The sequence below is a fragment of the Engystomops pustulosus genome, chromosome 1 (assembly GCF_040894005.1).
Source record: "Engystomops pustulosus chromosome 1, aEngPut4.maternal, whole genome shotgun sequence".
Taxonomy (NCBI): Eukaryota; Metazoa; Chordata; class Amphibia; order Anura; family Leptodactylidae; genus Engystomops; species Engystomops pustulosus.
The window spans coordinates 48415970-48437038 of record NC_092411.1 but is presented as its reverse complement, the minus strand read 5'-3'; the positions used below and the strand labels follow the sequence as shown (position 1 = coordinate 48437038).

General features: G+C 45.8%; 2 protein-coding genes across 2 annotated transcripts in view; one reads left to right on the top strand and one right to left on the bottom strand.

The window, feature by feature from the left end:
- Positions 1-11710, bottom strand: part of LNPEP (leucyl and cystinyl aminopeptidase) — a 71934-nt gene extending 60224 nt beyond the window's left edge. Inside the window, exon 1 of the mRNA XM_072139927.1 lies at positions 11551-11710. Coding sequence (XP_071996028.1) covers positions 11551-11569 — 19 coding nt within the window. The 5' untranslated portion in view covers positions 11570-11710. The remainder of the gene's footprint in view (positions 1-11550) is intronic.
- The window catches only part of ERAP1 (endoplasmic reticulum aminopeptidase 1), a 50556-nt gene continuing 41147 nt past the window's right edge, over positions 11661-21069 (top strand). Inside the window, exons 1-2 of the mRNA XM_072139933.1 lie at positions 11661-11757; positions 14785-14847. The gene's annotated coding sequence lies outside the window, so the exon portion shown is untranslated. The remainder of the gene's footprint in view (positions 11758-14784; positions 14848-21069) is intronic.

Sequence of the window (21069 nt, the reverse complement as noted above, 5' to 3'; positions counted from 1 at the left end):
GTACTGTACCCGGACAGCTGGGGAATTATCTCGAACGTCATCATCCAATATTTAGCGATGACTAACCGCAGCACGCCAGATAAACTATTGTTTTATTTCACACAAACAGATTTCAGGAAATTAGGTTAAATTTTACCCCGGCGCATACTGTCCATGCACTGCTTGATATTTACTAAATTTCTGGATCCTGAAAATAGCTTACTGCATGTCAGATATCCCAGATTCTGTGTTCTGTACTGTATCCAAATTGGGCCGGTGCCATACACGGCATCAAGGAAAAGTATTGTGCCAAAAGTCATCATCTCCTAGCAACCAGAACGGAATAAATGTATTTGCTTTAGATCAGTAGCAGAACACCAAGACGAAATATAATGGAGCAGGAGATCTACAATGAAAGCTTCACTTATGAATATCTAAATATCCTGATCCCAGAATATAGAAATATTCTCTTGTCACATTCAATGCGGCAATTGTCCTGAATTTTCTCTACTTGCAGACAATTCTTTGCTATAGATGAATTATTATACCCCTAGATTTTGGCAATACTTCTACAAGCCTTTCCAGGGTCACCCGTCTTTAAAACATTTACTGAGTTTTTATTTAAAAAAAAAAAAATTTTCTTCACAGTAATGGTAATGTAGAGCTGTCAGTAACCCGGCTCCGTGTGCCTTTATTTAATGGACGCTGGACAAAATAAAAACTAAAGTTCACCTTTTCTTCCTACACAATGGAGGTCACACAAACATGTGCATTCATAGGGCACAAACCACAAATCCATGATCCAAATCTGGCAACTCGGGCAGTCGGCTCAGAGGCGGGGCCATGTGTCCGAGCCAATAGAAGTACACGGCGTTGTGTACTAGTAAAATAGAAACGCCGGATCGCGCTCGAATCGATTTGGCGTATTCATGAGGGGGAGGGGCGATCCGGGAAAGAATAAACACCTCGGACCGCCCCTCTCACTCTATAGGCCGATGGCGACTGCCAGGCTTCATGCAGCCTCCTAGTCACGCCCCTTCATGAATACAACCAACCGGTTTGAGTGTGGTCCGGCGTTCCAATTGTACAGCGTGGTAGTGTGTGCTAGCGCTCCATCTGGCCACAGATGGAGGGTCATGTGATCTCTATCTGTCCATGAGCAATCACACTGGGAGGACTTAAAGGATATCTACCACCAGGATGAAGAATTGTAAAGCAAGCACACTGACATACTGGTGTGTGCTCCTCGGGCAGGATCTGCTGTTATTTTAGTTTCTTGTGCCCTGTTTTTTTTTTAGAAAAAAAAAAAAAAGAAATCACAAATTATGCAAATTAGCCTGAGGGGCTCCAGACTCCATAGAAGTTAGTGGAGCCTCGACCCCCTCAGGCTCATTTGCTAATTTTTAAAGCTGTTTTTTTCTTAAAAACAAGGGCATGAGGAACTAAAAGAAGAGCAGATCCTGTCAGAGGGGGCGCACACCAGTATGTCAGTGTGCATGGTTTACTATCCTTGACCTGGTGATAGATGTCCTTTATATTTACCATCAAAATCCAACACTTACTCACAGATCCAGGCAATGTGACTGTCTGGGATTATTTGGCTTCTTACAAGCAGGCTCTCATTAGTAATGAAAATGGACAAAGTGAAAGAGACGGCAATAACAGATATAAACTGGTAATCAAGAGTCATTTATACACTGGTAGTTTCATATGCCCATGGCTTTACACGTTGACTTAAAGGGGTTTTCCAACAAAGCAAAGTTAGGCGCTATCCAGGGGATAGGGCCCAAATTGCTGATCAGTGGGGGTCTCAGTGCTGAGACCCCCACAGATCGCGAGAACGAGGGGTCCATCACATCTCTGTCAGACTAATGGAGCAGATGGATGTACTTGCAGTTGTGCTCCATTAATCTCTATGGAGCTGACGGAAATTGCGGAGCGCCACAATCGGAGATCTCTGTCAGCTCCATAGAGATTAATGGAGCAAAATGGACATGCACGGTCATCTGCTCCACTCATATCGGGAAACGATGAGGGGTCCGACTGAGTTACCTCTGACCCCCATTCTTGTGATCCTGTGGATAGGGCCTAACTAGTTTGGTGGGAAAACCCCTATGACAGCCATCTTGGCACTAGAGCACAGAACAACACAGATAAATGATGATGGGCCTACTACAGTATATTGACAGGTGTCCATAGTGTCGTTCCCAGGACATTATAGGGGTTGGACACCACTAACTAAAAAAGAAGTGATCACCGGAAATGGAAAATCAGTTTTTATTGGTCATCGGTTTTCATTGCTGGCAGCCTTGTCCATAATTCTTTGATCTTGCTGGTCAGGTTACTCATACAGACATTCAATGGCCTCAGCAGTGACCGGGACATGAGAAGTTTTCACTACTGAGACCAGTGAATCACATACAATGTGTCTTACATGTCACCACTGTAAATTTTTCCACATCTGGTACAGCGATAACCAAAAAAAATTACCCAGGATTTGAGCTATACTACCCCTAAGTGCTGCGATAAATAAGGGGTACCACCCCACAGGCATCAGAGGCTGGGATCACAAAGGAAGGAAAAGCAAATATCCTCAAGACTATTTCATGCAGTGTAGTTATTATTTTAATCATTGCCCTATGGCGAGGCCTATAAAAGCAGAGACTTAAAGGAAACCTACAATGAGGAATCTACCATCAGAAGTAGATCCCCCTTCCTGCCTCTGCCCAAAGCTGTCATTTAATAATCCTGGAACCTAACTTGTTAAAGGAAACCTACCACTTCCAATAAGGCTTCCAAGCAGAAAATGCCGTGCACCCAGAGGTCGCACTAACATTTTCCCAGAAGGGTAAAAATACTTCTCTCACCATTTTGGAGGAGTATTTTTACCCAAGGAGGAGTATGAAAATTTCGGTAAAACACTGCACACAGCACGCGCACAACGCTACACTCCGCTCACACAGCACGCGCACAACACTACACTCACACACACACACAGCACGCACAACACTACACTCACCCGGCCTTGCTCTTAAGTCCCGTCTCCCCTGTGGCCGGTGCTCTCACTCCGGGTCTCTCCGGCACGCCCCTTAGTCACGTGCCCCGCTGAGCGGTCCGGCGCGCGCTGTGTTCGCGCTACTGACATTCCCCTCCTTTGCAGCGCGCGCCGGGCCGCTCAGCCTGCGCTCTACACGGAATAATTGCCAAGCGTAATTTTACGCATGGCAATTATTTTGAGGGGTAATGGCGCCTCATCTATGACGTGTAGTGAGGCGTTAATGCGACCTCTGCGTGCACCAGCTCAGGGTGAGCGGGTGCCGGCACTTATCTTTGTTATGTTTTTAAACGGTTTTAAGGCATTTAAATGCTTTATTCATCTTTATATCTGTATTTTAGTAATATGTAAAGTAAGTGTAGAGGCTACTGGGGCGTGTACTAGCCTGGCCAATCACTGTGAGCCAAGGCTACTCCAAGCCCCAGTAGCCTCTGCAGTTAAATTACTAAAATAAAGTTTTTAACAAGTTATGTTAGGTTCCAGAATTATTAAATTACAGATTAGGGCAGAGGCAGGAAGGAGGAATCTACCATTAAATCTACTTCTGATGAGTAGATTCCTGATATGGTAGGTTTCCTTTAAGAATACACTGGGATTTTTCCATTTCAGCAGAGGAATAAAGGAAAATAAGCAGTCACCTCCAAACCTCTAACAAAGCCGGAAAACACCTTTGGTACATGTTCTAACGACAATGAATAGTTCCAGAGGAATGCCACTGGGCAACATAACATCACTCCCATAGCTCAGCCCATTTAAAGTCACAAATATTCTACAAGCGCTTTAAAGGGACGGCGTCAGCTAACATATCAATGAAAACATATAGCAATGTAAGTTCATCAGGAGCGGCGCTTCTGTGGTTATTATAATAAATCTGTAGGGAACCATATTGTTATCAGAGAAGTGGTAGTGGATGTCACAAGTTTAGGCACCTAATCCATTGTGCTCCAGTTTTTTATGCAATTGACCCAGAATTCTAGCAATCTGCCAGCACAATGTGCAACCTACATCCCATAAACACCTACATAAGTTGTTAGACCACGGCCATACACGTGGGATGTGGACAGTGATGAGAGGTCACAATGTGTCTGCTCAACTACTTTCAGGACTAAGAACGGGAACTACCACGAGTGTTTTCGTTTACTCATGCAATATAAAAGTATTGAGAAAGTTTCCCCTTTTGATCAGATTCCAACATTACATCAGAAAAAGTCAGAAAAAAGTACAAAGTTCCTCTTTCACATCTATGGGAAACATCAGACACCACAGCAGGGGCTTTCACAAATCTACTTACTAGTAGTGGGGGGGGGGGGGGTTTCACCTCCACAGAAGATTATTACACAGGTATAGTAAACTATAGAGCAGTGCCCCAGAGCCAGACAAGTGGGTCTCACAGTCCCCCAATACCTGGTCCCTAAACTGCTGACAGCACCAGATACTGTAAGTGGCACCAGGAAACAAACTGCAGTAAGTAATTGTATAAAATAAGAATATAACTAATATTCACCCATTTAATCCTTGCTACTACCTATCCTCCATCAATGACACCAATGACATCAACATAACTATTACTGACCTCAGTGGCCTCTATGGATTTACATTGTCGTATTTTTCGGACTATAAGGCGCACTGGATTATAAGGTGCACCATCAATAATAGCCTGCTAAAATGTCTATGTTCATATATAAGGCGCACCGGATTATAAGGCGCACCTGATTATAAGGATGAATGACCAGCAGGTGGCAGACCTGTGCACAGTTCAAGGCAGCTGTTGTCTGTAAGTACAGTTCATGTATAAGGTGCGCTTGACTATAAGGCGCACCTTTGATTTCTGAGAAAATCAAAGGATTTTTTGTGTGCCTTATAGTCCAAAAAATACGGTACATCCCTGCTGCTGCAGGACCCACTTCACTGGGTGAATAATAGTTTTTACTTTAGGTTTTTCACACTGATCATTTGAATTAGGTCATTAATATCAGATTAATTGTGGTCTGACACTACCACCAATTATCTTATATTATCAGCTCTGCAGAAGGGTTGTGTCTATCTCTTTATCAGTGGGGGTGTTGCATGTTAAAACGTACCCCCCGACTGATACTGCTGACCTACCTGTAAAATACCAAAATAAATAGCAAAATCTTGGAGAACCCGTTTAAGGCCATGTTCACATAGTTTTATTCCGTTCAGATTTTAACCCCCTTAAGAACCTGGCTCATTTTTTTTCCTGTTTCCATCTATTGCACAACTTTTTTTTAATTGTTTGAGGACTTTTTCTGAATAACAAATTATACTGCCTAGAGTCAGTATTTACTATCTTTCCTGCAGTGAAGAACGAAAAATATCATAAAAAAGCATATTCGCTCCATATTCTGTTTTACGGATTTCACTGTGCGCTCGGAATGACACTTTTCCTTTATTCCTTCCCTTGTTATATAGGTCTTTTCCTGTTGTAATACATTTTAACATTTTTTTTATCTTTATGTACAAAAAAATAAAAAATTAAAAGCCTTTGTTTCGCCATATTCTGGCGCCAATAACTTATTCATACCACATACTGAATGCCGCCGGCGACTAGGTGCTTCTTCTGCTACAGGTAATATTCACCAACATCAGGGACCCGATCAACGCTGATTCTACAGAAGACTCTGTAGCAAAGCGCATTCTGCTTTCCCCATGAAATATTACCATATATACTCGAGTATAGGCCGACCCAAGTATAAGCCGAGACCCCTGATTTTACCACAAAAACCTGGTAAAACCTATATTTTTATACTCGAGTATAAGCCGAGTTTGGGTTTTCAGCACATTTTTTTGTGCTGAAAGACTAGGCTTATACTTGAGTATATATGGTAATTCAAAATATGAACATTGACTAAGCCTTTGCTAGCGGCTATGTTATGAATATAAAGCGATTGTTTACCCTTTTGATGATATTTTTATAGAATACATTATGTGCTGGGATATCCAGTCTGAGCAAATAACTTTTCCAGCATCAGTAAATATGTACCTACCTCCCAGGCACCACACGCCGTCTATTTATTTATCCTCTGTAAGCACATATACACGTGTTTGCTAAAGTAATTTTAGGACAAGTAACTACCGTAATAACCCACGAATGTCTAAGTGTAAACGAGAAGCTCCCAATCGTGTCATGACCCAGACACAACACAGATCCTATTCTGAGCCCCTCCGCATAGGACAACGATGTGGCTGCAATGTTATCACTATTTATAGACACGAGAAAAATAAAACACAGAAAAGACCCTCCTCATCGTCATACACAATCAGGGGGATGGCTGAGCTGCAGTTACCAGGACTGGCCACTACACAGAGGCAAGAGCTGTTTTTCCATCCCTCTTTGTGCCGTTTTCTGCATCAGAGCTTATTGATTAGCACCAAAGTGGAAAGCCCCTTTAAAAGTGAAAGTAAAAGTATCTACATCGGTGTAATGAATACATTAAGCTACATCCTGTATATACACACGAGCCACAGGGAGGGGCGCGTCATGGGCAAACAACGAGACCTCAAACGTAGGAACTATTAGTAACACAAGTGGATTCTGTATATTATACAAGACTATTCCAATGTTATTGCAGGATCTCCTAATACACGGCCCTGGCAGAGATCCATGTGACATACACTGCCCTAGATGTAGAACAGAAGCAGCAAATATTCCCACAATAAAGGTCAAATACCTTCAGAGGCCGAGATAAAACTAACAGATATCCACAGGATTGGATATTACAAAATACACATGGAATTTCACATGGTGATAATTTCTTAGCAACACAGTTTTCATGCCATTACTTAGTAACAAAGGAAAGAACCTATAATCCACACCGATGTAGAAAAATCTGATTTAGTATAAACATGACAAATACCGTTTTAAAGGGACAGTTTTTAGCCCATTATACCAGGAGCACCTCAGCTCGGGGATACAATGTCCATTCTAGAATTTCCTCTTTTTAAATGAAGAGTCAAGGTTAGAGGCTGCAGCGGAAGCAGTTACTTTAGACACCGTACTATTGGTTCATTACCAGCTATAATCCTGCTATTTGGGGTCATATTAAAGTTAAAGTAGACCTGTCACCCAGAAATTTGGCGCTAGGAGCTGCGTACCAAAGCAAACGCAGCGGTGGTTATAGAACAAGCAGGAAGTAGTGTACACAGACCCTGCTGCCCATCACTCCCTGGCACATGACTGGGCATGAGGTCACTACCCTCACCCGCTGCCAGACCCTTCCCTATGCACATTGCCCTCTGCGACCTTCAGCTGCTTTATAGTGGAGGCTGCAGATGGCAGAGAATTCGGTAACAGTCACCAGTGCCCACAGCAAGAGGCAAGCACAGAGGCCAGCACTGGGCATGATAGCGTGCCCAACTACTACTCTCTGGTGTCAGCCAGTGTTCTCCTCATAGCCCCGCTACTACTCTCTGGTGTTAGCCAGTGGTCCCATAGTCTCCCTACTACTCTCTGGTGTCAGCCAGTGTTCTCCTCATAGCCCCGCTACTACTCTCTGGTGTCAGCCAGTGTTCTCCTCATAGCCCCGCTACTACTCTCTGGTGTCAGCCAGTGTTCTCCTCATAGCCCCGCTACTACTCTCTGGTGTCAGCCAGTGTTCTCCTCATAGCCCCGCTACTACTCTCTGGTGTCAGCCAGTGTTCTCCTCATAGCCCCGCTACTACTCTCTGGTGTCAGCCAGTGTTCTCCTCATAGCCCCGCTACTACTCTCTGGTGTCAGCCAGTGTTCTCCTCATAGCCCCGCTACTACTCTCTGGTGTCAGCCAGTGTTCTCCTCATAGCCCCGCTACTACTCTCTGGTGTCAGCCAGTGTTCTCCTCATAGCCCCGCTACTACTCTCTGGTGTCAGCCAGTGTTCTCCTCATAGCCCCGCTACTACTCTCTGGTGTCAGCCAGTGTTCTCCTCATAGCCCCGCTACTACTCTCTGGTGTCAGCCAGTGTTCTCCTCATAGCCCCGCTACTACTCTCTGGTGTCAGCCAGTGTTCTCCTCATAGCCCCGCTACTACTCTCTGGTGTCAGCCAGTGTTCTCCTCATAGCCCCGCTACTACTCTCTGGTGTCAGCCAGTGTTCTCCTCATAGCCCCGCTACTACTCTCTGGTGTCAGCCAGTGTTCTCCTCATAGCCCCGCTACTACTCTCTGGTGTCAACCAGTGTTCTCCTCATAGCCCCGCTACTACTCTCTGGTGTCAGCCAGTGTTCCCATAGTCTCCCTACTACTCTCTGGTGTCAGCCAGTGTTCCCATAGTCTCCCTACTACTCTCTGGTGTCAGCCAGTGTTCTCCTCATAGTCTCCCTACTACTCTCTGGTGTCAGCCAGTGATCTCCTCATAGCCCCGCTACTACTCTCTGATGTCAGCCAGTGTTCTCCTCATAGTCTCCCTACTACTCTCTGGTGTCAGCCAGTGTTCTCCTCATAGTCTCCCTATTACTCTCTGGTGTCAGCCAGTGTTCTCCTCATAGTCTCCCTACTACTCTCTGGTGTCAGTCAGTGTTCTCCTCATAGCCCCGCTACTACTCTCTGGTATCAGCCAGTGTTCTCCTCATAGTCTCCCTACTACTCTCTGGTGTCAGCCAGTGTTCTCCTCATAACCCCGCTACTACTCTCTGGTGTCAGCCAGTGATCTCCTCATAGTCTCCCTACTACTCTCTGGTGTCAGCCAGTGTTCTCCTCATAGCCCCGCTACTACTCTCTGGTGTCAGCCAGTGTTCTCCTCATAGCCCCGCTACTACTCTCTGGTGTCAGCCAGTGTTCTCCTCATAGTCTCCCTACTACTCTCTGGTGTCAGCCAGTGTTCTCCTCATAGCCCCGCTACTACTCTCTGGTGTCAGCCAGTGTTCTCCTCATAGCTCCGCTACTACTCTCTGGTGTCAGCCAGTGTTCTCCTCATAGCCCCGCTACTACTCTCTGATGTCAGCCAGTGTTCTCCTCATAGCCCCGCTACTACTCTCTGGTATCAGCCAGTGTTCTCCTCATAGTCTCCCTACTACTCTCCGGTGTCAGCCAGTGTTCTCCTCATAGCCCCGCTACTACTCTCTGGTGTCAGCCAGTGATCTCCTCATAGTCTCCCTACTACTCTCTGGTGTCAGCCAGTGATCTCCTCATAGTCTCCCTACTACTCTCTGGTGTCAGCCAGTGTTCTCCTCATAGCCCCGCTACTACTCTCTGGTATCAGCCAGTGTTCTCCTCATAGTCTCCCTACTACTCTCTGGTGTCAGCCAGTGTTCTCCTCATAGCCCCGCTACTACTCTCTGGTGTCAGCCAGTGATCTCCTCATAGTCTCCCTACTACTCTCTGGTGTCAGCCAGTGCGGGGCCTCATAGCCCCGCTACTACTCTCTGGTGTCAGCCAGTGTTCTCCTCATAGCCCCGCTACTACTCTCTGGTGTCAGCCAGTGTTCTCCTCATAGTCTCCCTACTACTCTCTGGTGTCAGCCAGTGTTCTCCTCATAGCCCCACTACTACTCTCTGGTGTCAGCCAGTGTTCTCCTCATAGCCCCGCTACTACTCTCTGGTGTCAGCCAGTGTTCTCCTCATAGCCCCGCTACTACTCTCTGGTGTCAGCCAGTGTTCTCCTCATAACCCCGCTACTACTCTCTGGTGTCAGCCAGTGTTCTCCTCATAGCCCCGCTACTACTCTCTGGTGTCAGCCAGTGTTCTCCTCATAGCCCCGCTACTACTCTCTGGTATCAGCCAGTGTTGTCCTCATAGCTCCGCTACTACTCTCTGGTGTCAGCCAGTGTTCTCCTGATAGTCTCCCTACTACTCTCTGGTGTCAGCCAGTGTTCTCCTCATAGTCTCCCTACTACTCTCTGGTGTCAGCCAGTGTTCTCCTCATAGCCCCGCTACTACTCTCTGGTGTCAGCCAGTGTTCTCCTCATAGTCTCCCTACTACTCTCTGGTGTCAGCCAGTGTTCTCCTCATAGCCCCGCTACTACTCTCTGGTGTCAGCCAGTGTTCTCCTCATAGCCCCGCTACTACTCTCTGGTGTCAGCCAGTGTTCTCCTCATAGTCTCCCTACTACTCTCTGGTGTCAGCCAGTGTTCTCCTCATAGCCCCGCTACTACTCTCTGGTGTCAGCCAGTGTTCTCCTCATAGCCCTGCTACTACTCTCTTGTGCCAGCCAGTGTTCTCCTCAGTCTCCCTACTACTCTCTGGTGTCAGCCAGTGTTCTCCTCATAGCTCCGCTACTACTCTCTGGTGTCAGCCAGTGATCTCCTCATAGTCTCCCTTCTACTCTCTGGTGTCAGCCAGTGATCTCCTCATAGTCTCCCTTCTACTCTCTGGTGTCAGCCAGTGTTCTCCTCATAGCCCCGCTACTACTCTCTGGTGTCAGCCAGTGTTCTCCTCATAGCCCCGCTACTACTCTCTGGTGTCAGCCAGTGTTCTCCTCATAGCCCCGCTACTACTCTCTGGTGTCAGCCAGTGTTCTCCTCATAGCCCCGCTACTACTCTCTGGTATCAGCCAGTGTTGTCCTCATAGCTCCGCTACTACTCTCTGGTGTCAGCCAGTGTTCTCCTCATAGTCTCCCTACTACTCTCTGGTGTCAGCCAGTGTTCTCCTCATAGTCTCCCTACTACTCTCTGGTGTCAGCCAGTGTTCTCCTCATAGCCCCGCTACTACTCTCTGGTGTCAGCCAGTGTTCTCCTCATAGCCCCGCTACTACTCTCTGGTGTCAGCCAGTGTTCTCCTCATAGTCTCCCTACTACTCTCTGGTGTCAGCCAGTGTTCTCCTCATAGCCCCGCTACTACTCTCTGGTGTCAGCCAGTGTTCTCCTCATAGCCCTGCTACTACTCTCTTGTGTCAGCCAGTGTTCTCCTCAGTCTCCCTACTACTCTCTGGTGTCAGCCAGTGTTCTCCTCATAGCTCCGCTACTACTCTCTGGTGTCAGCCAGTGTTCTCCTCATAGTCTCCCTTCTACTCTCTGGTGTCAGCCAGTGATCTCCTCATAGTCTCCCTTCTACTCTCTGGTGTCAGCCAGTGATCTCCTCATAGTCTCCCTTCTACTCTCTGGTGTCAGCCAGTGTTCCCATAGTCTCCCTACTACTCTCTGGTGTCAGCCAGTGATCTCCTCATAGCCCCGCTACTACTATCTGGTGTCAGCCAGTGATCTCCTCATAGTCTCCCTACTACTCTCTGGTGTCAGCCAGTGTTCTCCTCATACTCTCCCTATTACTATCTGGTGTCAGCCAGTGATCTCCTCATAGTCTCCCTACTACTCTCTGGTGTTAGCCAGTGTGCTCCTCATACTCTCCCTTCTACTCTCTGGTGTCAGCCAGTGTGCCCCCCATAGTCCCGCTACTGCTCTCTGGTGGCAGCTGTGTAGCTGATGACATGGAGCAGCCCCACATTAGGTGATGTAGTGAGGGCACCAGGCTTATCTATCACATGCAGCCATGATGAATCGCAGGGTTGTTTGTCAACACACCAGGGCGTCCTGAGCGTACCGGGCACTGCCCATGTGACAGCCGGTAGGTCCCCGGGCGGGCACTCACCGTTGGATGCAGAGTCCATGGTGAGTGTAGCTTGTGCTGTCACTTCTCCGGTGCTGTGGTCAGAGGAGAGGAGCCATCATGTGCTGGGACAGGGAGGAGGAGGAGGCTGAGCTGTGCTCCTCACTTCCTCTCATGTCTCCCCTCCCTCCACACTGACAGCTCCCTACACCCCTCCCCCAGGCCCTGCACATGGCGCCGGCACTGCAGGTAGTAGTCCACCCCTTGTAGGGGGCCCCGGCACTGCAGGTAGTTCACCCCTTGTAGGGGGCCCCGGCACTGCAGGTAGTAGTACACCCCTTGTAGGGGTCCCCGGCACTGCAGGTAGTACATCCCTTGTAGAGTGGCCCCGGGGACATGGTGCCAGCACTGCAGGTAGTACACCCCTTGTATGGGGGCCCCGCGGACATGGCGCCAGCACTGCAGGTAGTACACCCCTTGTAGGGGGCCCCAGCACTGCAGGTAGTACACCCCTTGTAGGGGGCCCCAGCACTGCAGGTAGTACACCCCTTGTAGGGGGCCCCGGAGACATGGCGCCGGCACTGCAGGTAGTCCACCCCTTGTAGGAGGCCCCAGCACTGCAGGTAGTACACCCCTTGTAGGGGGCCCCAGCACTGCAGGTAGTACACCCCTTGTAGGGGGCCCCGGCACTGCAGGTAGTACACCCCTTGTAGGGGGCCCCGGCACTGCAGGTAGTACACCCCTTGTAGGGGGCCCTGGCACTGCAGGTAGTACACCCCTTGTAGGGGGCCCCAGCACTGCAGGTAGTACACCCCTTGTAGGGGGCCCCAGCACTGCAGGTAGTACACCCCTTGTAGGGGGCCCCGGCACTGCAGGTAGTACACCCCTTGTAGGGGGCCCCAGCACTGCAGGTAGTACACCCCTTGTAGGGGGCCCCAGCACTGCAGGTAGTACACCCCTTGTAGGGGGCCCCGGCACTGCAGGTAGTACACCCCTTGTAGGGGGCCCCGGCACTGCAGGTAGTACACCCCTTGTAGGGGGCCCCGGCACTGCAGGTAGTACACCCCTTGTAGGGGGCCCCAGCACTGCAGGTAGTACACCCCTTGTAGGGGGCCCCGGCACTGCAGGTAGTACACCCCTTGTAGGGGGCCCCAGCACTGCAGGTAGTACACCCCTTGTAGGGGGCCCCAGCACTGCAGGTAGTACACCCCTTGTAGGGGGCCCCGGGGACATGGGCCCTCTTCCCGGGGCACAGGAAGGGAGACTGGAAAGTGGGGGAGATGCGGAGTCGTCTGCTCTGAATTATGCTAAAATGTGGACTTTTAGTTACCATATACTCAGGTCAGTATAGTCAGCATCACCTACGTATCTATAAGGACATAACAATGATACATCACAAGCAGAATGTCACTTTATTGTACATGAGCCCAGATATTACTAGTCATAGTTTGTGAATATTTTATGTGGATCCATATCTAGAGAGGAGAAAGAACATTTAGGGCACGTTCACACGTTGCGTTTTGGTTGCGTTTGAAACGCATATACAACAGCTGATGTGAGGTAATTTGCCTAATTACATTACCGTTTACGTTTGTAAACGCAATGTTAACGTATGTGTTAACAAAACGCATGCGGTAACACTTTGTTAACGTATGCGTTAACATCGCGTTTACGATGCGTTTTGTAAACGGTAACGTTAACAGTGATGTAATTAGGCAAATCACCTCTCCTCAGCTGTTGTATATGCGTTTCAAATGCAATGAAAACGCAGGTCAAAACGCAACGTGTGAACGCGCCCTCAGGTTCATGTTGGACCTTCAGATGGATTTATCCCTGGATATGATACAAATGGTTCTGTAAGTGGTGCAGTTACCCTAGGATGGCCATAATACATGTGTATGGTATCCACTGTAACATGGACAATAGTCTCATCCCCTCCGGAAAGGGAATGAATGGAATGAACATGTCACGTCCCCCCTGTACTACCACCACCCCGGTGTATGCCTCACTCTGTGTCCTGAATATCAGGGTGGCAGGAGATCATCACCTCCCAATGGCTTCACCCCAAATAAATCCCACAGAAAAAAGCAGCTGGTGAGGTGGTCCTGAACCATGGACTGAGCACAGTGTCCGGGACAGGACTGGATATGCATCATTGTGATATATGTAGCCATTAGTGGACCCGTAGTTTTCATCTGGGTTTGGCCTCGTAACCCGGATGGATTGCAGAACAACAAATCTGGCAAATTGACCCTCCCTGCTACTAGCCATGTCCTACAAGCCTTAATACACCAGGGATTAGGCCACCTCCTGGTAAATGGACATGGAGGGGCATTAAGTGGGGTCTGTCAGACGTTGGAGGGGGCCCAAGCTATGGCCGACATCAGTTGTGGACGTAGGTTATAGCGCATTTCTACACCAGGCAGGAGCCTTGATATATCTGGCGGGTGGGGATAACATCAAGGGCTGGTGCACCATCAGCCTTTATGTCTGGCTCCACAAGCCTCTGAAAGATGTGGTTAGTATCTTTAATATGACGTGTTTCTTGGGCCTATAGAACCGAAGCATCTGAAGTGACACTCCCCTGCAGCCTCTAAACCTGACTCATCTCAGATAAAATATAACTCTTCTCTGCTCGTTTCACATGACTGGAGAAAATTTCACATAAAATAGGGAAATTTGAGACATTTTGTACCCTATCTGCGGAGGGTAGGAGTTTAATAGGGACAGGTCACTTATTTACTTTGGATGAACAATCTGCAGCAGAAAGACGTTTCCTCTGCAGTTTTTCTTCCCAATGTGTGTCTTGCCTTCAATTCCATAAACTACAATTCTACTGCAGTGTTCCCAGCACTAAAAATGGAACGTGTACAGTTCTGGATTCAGTGTCCTAGCTCAGATTGCTTTTACTAGCACTGAGCAGAGATTGCTGACAGGTTCCCTACATATCTGGCATGTGGATTTTGTTGCAGAATCATCATGGTTTAGTGCGTAGCTTACAGCCAAGGGTGAGAGAAGCTGTGAGGAATGGGATGACCCCTGACATGAATAAAATGCTATATGAGCAGTACATCATCATATTGGCCACCTATAGTAGCTGCCATACAACCAGCACCCACTATACCTATAAATATGACACAGGTCGTCACTGCTGATAGCCGTTCTGTTAGTAGGACCTCAGATATCTCGCTGTGTTACTAATATAGTTCAGTGCAGTTTCCTGTATTATTGTCTATCTCTGATATCACTAAATGATTTCCTGCCTTGTTTTCATAGGGGGAGTACAACATCACATTTCTGCTTATTGAAGACATTTACAGCCAATGCTTTCAGATAAAGGTTTGATTTGTTATTTTAGTGATTTTCTGAACTTTTCCGTGCCCTTTCTCTTGGAAGTTTGGGAACTCTTGATAGGTTACTTCACATTGTTCATTTGTCATGGAGGCCTTTTAGAATTTTTAAGCTAAAAACATCAGTCACTTTTTTTAAACGCTGCCAAAAGTAGATATGTTGGCATTAAAGGGGTTCTCAAGAAATCCTGTTAAACCCCAAGGACGTTGGGAAAGGTTAAAGTGGTTGTCCGACTATGTTAAAAACTTTGCTGGGGAGGGCTGTTAATAAAAATAAACCTTTACTTACCTTTTACAATGCTCCCGCTGTCCTGAACTCTTGTTTGTTTAGAGGGGCATGGCCCCTCCGCCAGGGGGCCTGAAGTAGTTAGAGTGGTGGGAGCATTGTAAAAGGTAAGTAGAGGTTTATTTTTTACTTTTTGTACACACCCCCCAAACCACCTTGAGATTTTTTTTTTTTTATAATCTCAGGCAACCCCTTTAAGAAAAACAACCCCCCCCCCCCCTACATTCACTAAATAGCCGCTTTTACTGGGGTGTTCCGTTTTTGGTATCTTCTGTCACCATCTATGAGGGAAACTGTTCCCTGTACTTACATGGCATTGGCTCTCATTCCGTACCCTGTTGCTTCCATTGGAGAAATTTTAACTTTTCTGGAGTGAGAATTTCCCTCCATTCTACCTCAAGGAGAACTTTCCTGGCTGTTGATAATGCCATGAATTTCCCTCCTGAGGGCACAGGTTCTCCTTTTACTTGCATAGTTTTTCTCTTAATTTTCACAACTGCTTGAAGGCTCTTTGTTTCCTTTATTGTTACATAGACATAGTTATACAGAGCCATGATTACATTACAGGCAGTCCCCTGGTTACGTACAGGAAAAGTTCTGCAGATTTGTTCTTAAGTTGAGTTTGTATGCAAGTCGGGTGTACTTAAGTAGGGGACCGCCTGTATTTATAATTGAGAAGATAGCGCAGGCTGCTGTTTTGAAGGATCCATAGGGTAGGGAGTAATAATTTTATTGTGCGGTGCCACCGCTCCTGTTCATGGGATTCCCATTCTCAGTTATTGATGGATTGGCTTGTGGGGCATGTTAATCCATTGAAGACTGCGGTGAAATCGCTAAGCGCAGCACTCGTGTATCATGGTCTATGAGAGGGCCGGAGATGGATGAGTGCAGTGCTTGGAAATTTCTTGCTATGCAATGGAGCGGAGGGACGCATGCCCAACCTGCCGCTCCATGGAATAATGAGAATGTACCCATTGTTCTCATGATCAGAACATCAGAACCTCACCATATAGGTTATTATTACAAGTAAACAATGTAAAACCCCTTACATTTGTTTTTTGCATTATAAAGAATATCAAATATCCCATCGGATGTAACCAATACTCTATTGATGGGCCTCCCTCATAATGCAAGAGCAATAATAGGGAATACCTCTCTAATAAAGCAATGTATGTATCTGGATTTTGTCATCCGTGACTTCTTTGTTATTTTAGCTCATAATATTTTCTGATAAAAGGATATACATTTATTCTAATTTTACTTTTGATGAAGGAATATGTGAATCATGAGAATCATGCAGATTACTAATGTATCCCCCGGCCTCCTCCGCAGGCCCAATGCCATTTCCTTTCAGTAGACCTTGTAAAATCTAATGTTCATGACCAGTAGGACATCTACATCACAGTTGCAAATGATAAGCATAGTGTGTAACCTCATATTATGCTGAAAGCATCTTTTTTTTTTGGACATATAGACTTTGAATACTTGGCAATCTACAAAGCCCCTTTTTGGGGGAGGATTCTTTCTCACCATTGAGTGATTTGGCCGGCGGTAGTACTGTGCTGACCTTGGTTGCCAGTTGCAGTATATATATATAACATGCTTTAGATAGTTTTAATTGTATGTCTTACATTGTCTCTGTTTGGAAATAAATAATGTTTTGATTTTTTTTTACCTTTCATTGATATAGTAGAGCATTTTTTGGTGCATACTCTCTTCTTGTTGGTTTGTTGGTCTTCTTTCAGACTAAAGAAACCTTCCCTGGACCCCTCCAGTTCTAAGCCGGTTCAAGCTGCATCATTTTTATTTCTTAAATTATTTTAGTCCATTCCCTGGGCTGTATGAATATTATAGCCCATATAAGTCTGGAATCACATCCTGCATATGGTATTAGAATTGAACTTATTGGGGAATGGCGGATGCGTCCCTTCTGTCTGCTTTCAATTTGTGGTTACAGGATCTTTGGAGAAGCTTCAAATGTCCTAAAATGGCTCCTGGGTACGTGTCTATTGGGAGCAGGAACAGATTTATGAGGATTTCATGGGTGAAGGCCTTCTCAGTATAAAACATGGCGGTGGCTTGTGAAGCCATGGGCCCCTGGGCTCCATGGCCTGTATTATGTAACCGCCTGTATTATAATCCACTACTGCCCCAGAGCCCTTCCACTTCATTTACAGGAAGATTAAAGTTAAATTTTAACCAAAGTACAGGACTAGCTCCAAATACACATATAATTGTATTCATCTGGCTGGGAGCTACCTAGCAGGGTGAATATAACTATAAATCAGTGGTACATTTGTTTAGGGTTTTCAGATGTGTCATTTTCTCTTTCATTTTTTTAAAGCCCTGTATAAACCATACATAAAGAAGAAGAGTTGTTTCCAATATTTTCAGACATTTATAGACACGTTCAACATCATTTATAATGCTACATTTTACTTACAATTTGGCCCCTTAAAGTTTACTGTAATGATTGAGGGGCAGGATATTAGGTAATTTATCAATAGTATATTAATGTAATATTCATCTTTAAAATGTACTGTACCACTTTCTTGAAATGTAAAGTCAAGCCGTATGGTTAAGACTTAAATTATTTCCTTCGCAAGGAATGTCCTTGGTCATAAATATTCCCAGTCCTTATTGTATGTACAGCATTTATTGAAGCTACATTGTTAGCTAGTCGGCATTCGGTGCTTTGTTTGCAATTCCAGTGTACTACTTATAAGGCTGAATTAACGCAAAGGTATGGTAGACTTGCGTACAACCACAAACTTGGGCCCGTATATATGTCCCTCATAGACAGCAATGGCCACACAGAGCGATACGGTGCCACACAGGTGGCTCAGTATACAAGGAAAAGATAGGACATGTCTGTACACCATGTATCTCTATGGATCATACGACCAGGCAAACGTTATTTAAATTATTACTTTCTTCATGTGTTTTTTTTTCATGTATCCTTAAAGCTTAAAGGGTTGGCCATTCCTTCAATTAAGTTTCCCAGGTGCCCTTACTGCCTTGTTCATAATCCCTGAATGTTCCTCCAGGCATTCGGCAGTTCTGCCCTTTACTTCTGTAATGTGTGTAGAGCCAACATCCTTCTTTATTATCGATCCCAAGCTGGAACAATTCTCTGCTCCTCCTAACTTCACATCACCTCGTGGCCTCCTCCGTCGCTCAGTCATTGTGCGGCTTCCAGGAAGTAGATGAGGGGCTGCAGTGGATGGACTATGTGAGAAGTGAAGAGGGGGATTAGCTCCACTGCAGTGGCCCAGCTTCTCGGCTCTGGACAGTGGACAGGACCATGATGAAAAAGCCCCCGTAGGGTAAAGACACGTTGTCCTCGGCGTACTGGGCCCCTGCACCATAGGGGGATGCATATCAGGCTACAAACATGCGGCTGGATATATGTCCACACAACTTCTATCTGAATGAGGCCTTACTCCAGTTTTCTGGCGCAGACAGATTTCCACATCTCCCCCGTTGTATCTTTGTCACTGTTGGGGAATAAACCAGTCACACTGGTGCTGCTTCCTTATATTCCTTATATGCTTCATTTGTGGTTTTCAAGCACCTTGGAGCCGGCTTCATTTGATACGTTCACCTACCTCTGGAAAAAGATCTGTTGTTGTCCCAGTGCGGGTCCTTCTCTATTATTGCTGAGACATATCATGAAGTTTTAACAAATTTTATATAACTACGCTGTGTAAGTAGGTGAGGTATCATCTCCATACAGCCACCGTCCACGAGATCTGATCAGGGAACACAAATATTGGGGCTCATTTGTTAAGGGTGGCGCGATGCTCACTTTTTTTCTTGGAATGTTCGCCTTTTTCGGGGATTGCACAGCTTGCATAGGTTTTTAACAGGTGTCTGTGCTGGGATTTTGGCGCACGCAATATTTTTTTGGCACAGCTGAGCTGTCTTCCATGCAATTTCCATGCCATTAGACGATCCGACTGATTCGGACTGAGCGCGGGATTTAACTTTCAAATTGTGTTGCAAGTCAAAGCACTTACATGCAGCACTAAAAAGATGGTGAACTCTGTCGGACCTGAGCGGGGAAGCGACACATGCAGGATATCGGGCGCACGATGTTAGTGAACAGGTCGGACAATGCACTTTCGGTGAACTCCAGCGGTCGGCTAAGTAAATGTGCCTCATTATATTAATCGTAAACATTTATGATATGTATTGCTCTCTACGTGTGATATACTGCACTGTGAGGCGAGGAGTAACACAGACTAGTACTGTGAGTATTAACGAGCGCGTGCTCCATCCATGAAAGGACAAGCCGCCTGGGATGATGTGGATATCAGAGAAACATCTAAGGAAGATGCAGCAGTGATAAGGTCACAGCTATTGAAAAAGATTTACCTTAAACATCTGCACTGCAACTTATTTATGCCTTGTCTGCCCAAATTCTGGCGTACGAGGCATAAGTGCCGCCCGCTCTAGAGCTTGTTTTTTGTGTAACAAATTGTCACAGTACGATCACAGGCATACGAAATGTATACAGCTTTTATTGTGTTTTAAAACTTTTTTTTAATTTAAACCTGTACACAAAGAAACATGACACAATAACTTTTTCATACTTCGGTGTAAGGAGATGTGTCAGGTGTAATTCTTTGCTAGATGAGCGGATATTTTCGTTGCTACCATTTTGAGGACTGTATGACCTTTTGATCACTTATTATTATTATTATTATTATTATTATTTTATTTATTTATTTTTTTTGCGTTGCAAAATAGCAGAAAAGTGGCACTGCTACTATTGTATTGCAGTATATGAAGAATTTGTTATAGATCTGTAAAAGTGTGCAACTGGCACACTGTTACATATCTTCAGCAATAACAGGTCTTGGGGTCTTATAAATACTTCAGGCTGTCACGGCAACTGATGAATTCACAGCGAGCGACGATTAAAACCAATATGGCGCAGTCTGTTTTTAACTGCTGCTGTCGACTTTCCCAGCAGCAGTTAAAAGGTTAATACCTGCAATGCATTCCAGCACCATTTGCAGGTGTTACCTGAGGGTGTTTGCTGCAATATTCAGCAAACACCTGGCCTGTATAGAGAGGGCTTAGACTTTTTACAAAAACCAAGGACACTTAATCTTAAATCATAGGCACTGTGACTATGATAATCTTCTTATATTTGTTATCCATGGCCTCTTTCTTTCTAAAATCAATGTTTAAAATTATGCTAATGTAATAGAAGGATTCTGGTGGCGTTACCACTGTTCAAAACATATATGCAGAGACGTTCCAATATTTAACTGAGTGTAAACACCTGGAGTGTCCTGTGACGTTTCGGAGGAACTCCGACTTATGTCAATGCTTAAAGATGTTACCAGTGTAAAATTCTGTGAAGCTACAGCACGGAGGGGCTCTGATAATTGCCAAACAGCACTTCAAGCTCATTACCATAATTCTAAAATTTAGATTTTAGAATGAATGAGGCCATGGATAACAAATATAAGATAACAGTCACTGTGCCTGGGTGTTACTGGTGGATTTTAATGGTAGATCATGATGCACCAAATACATTTTAAAGACGAACCCTATTGAAAAGTGCAGAGCTCTAACAATCTACCAACATCCTCTGATCACAAGTGAGTTATCTTCTTACTTGATGGGTCCCATAGTTGAAGCTTCGGCTGTTTCCTGATAATATGGGCAGATTTTGTACATACAACATAGTTGTATCAGGAAGGGACATTTTAAGAGAAGCTTGCGAAATTTATGCCATAACACACACATCTATGGTATTTTTTATAACTTAAAAAAGTTATAAGTATATTTTTATAGATTTCTATCTCTTAGCGCAGTGGCGAACCTGTAGCACGGGTACCAGAGGTGGCACTCAGAGCCCTCTCTATGGGCACCATCACTCCAGGGCAGGGTTTGCCAGACAGGACTCAA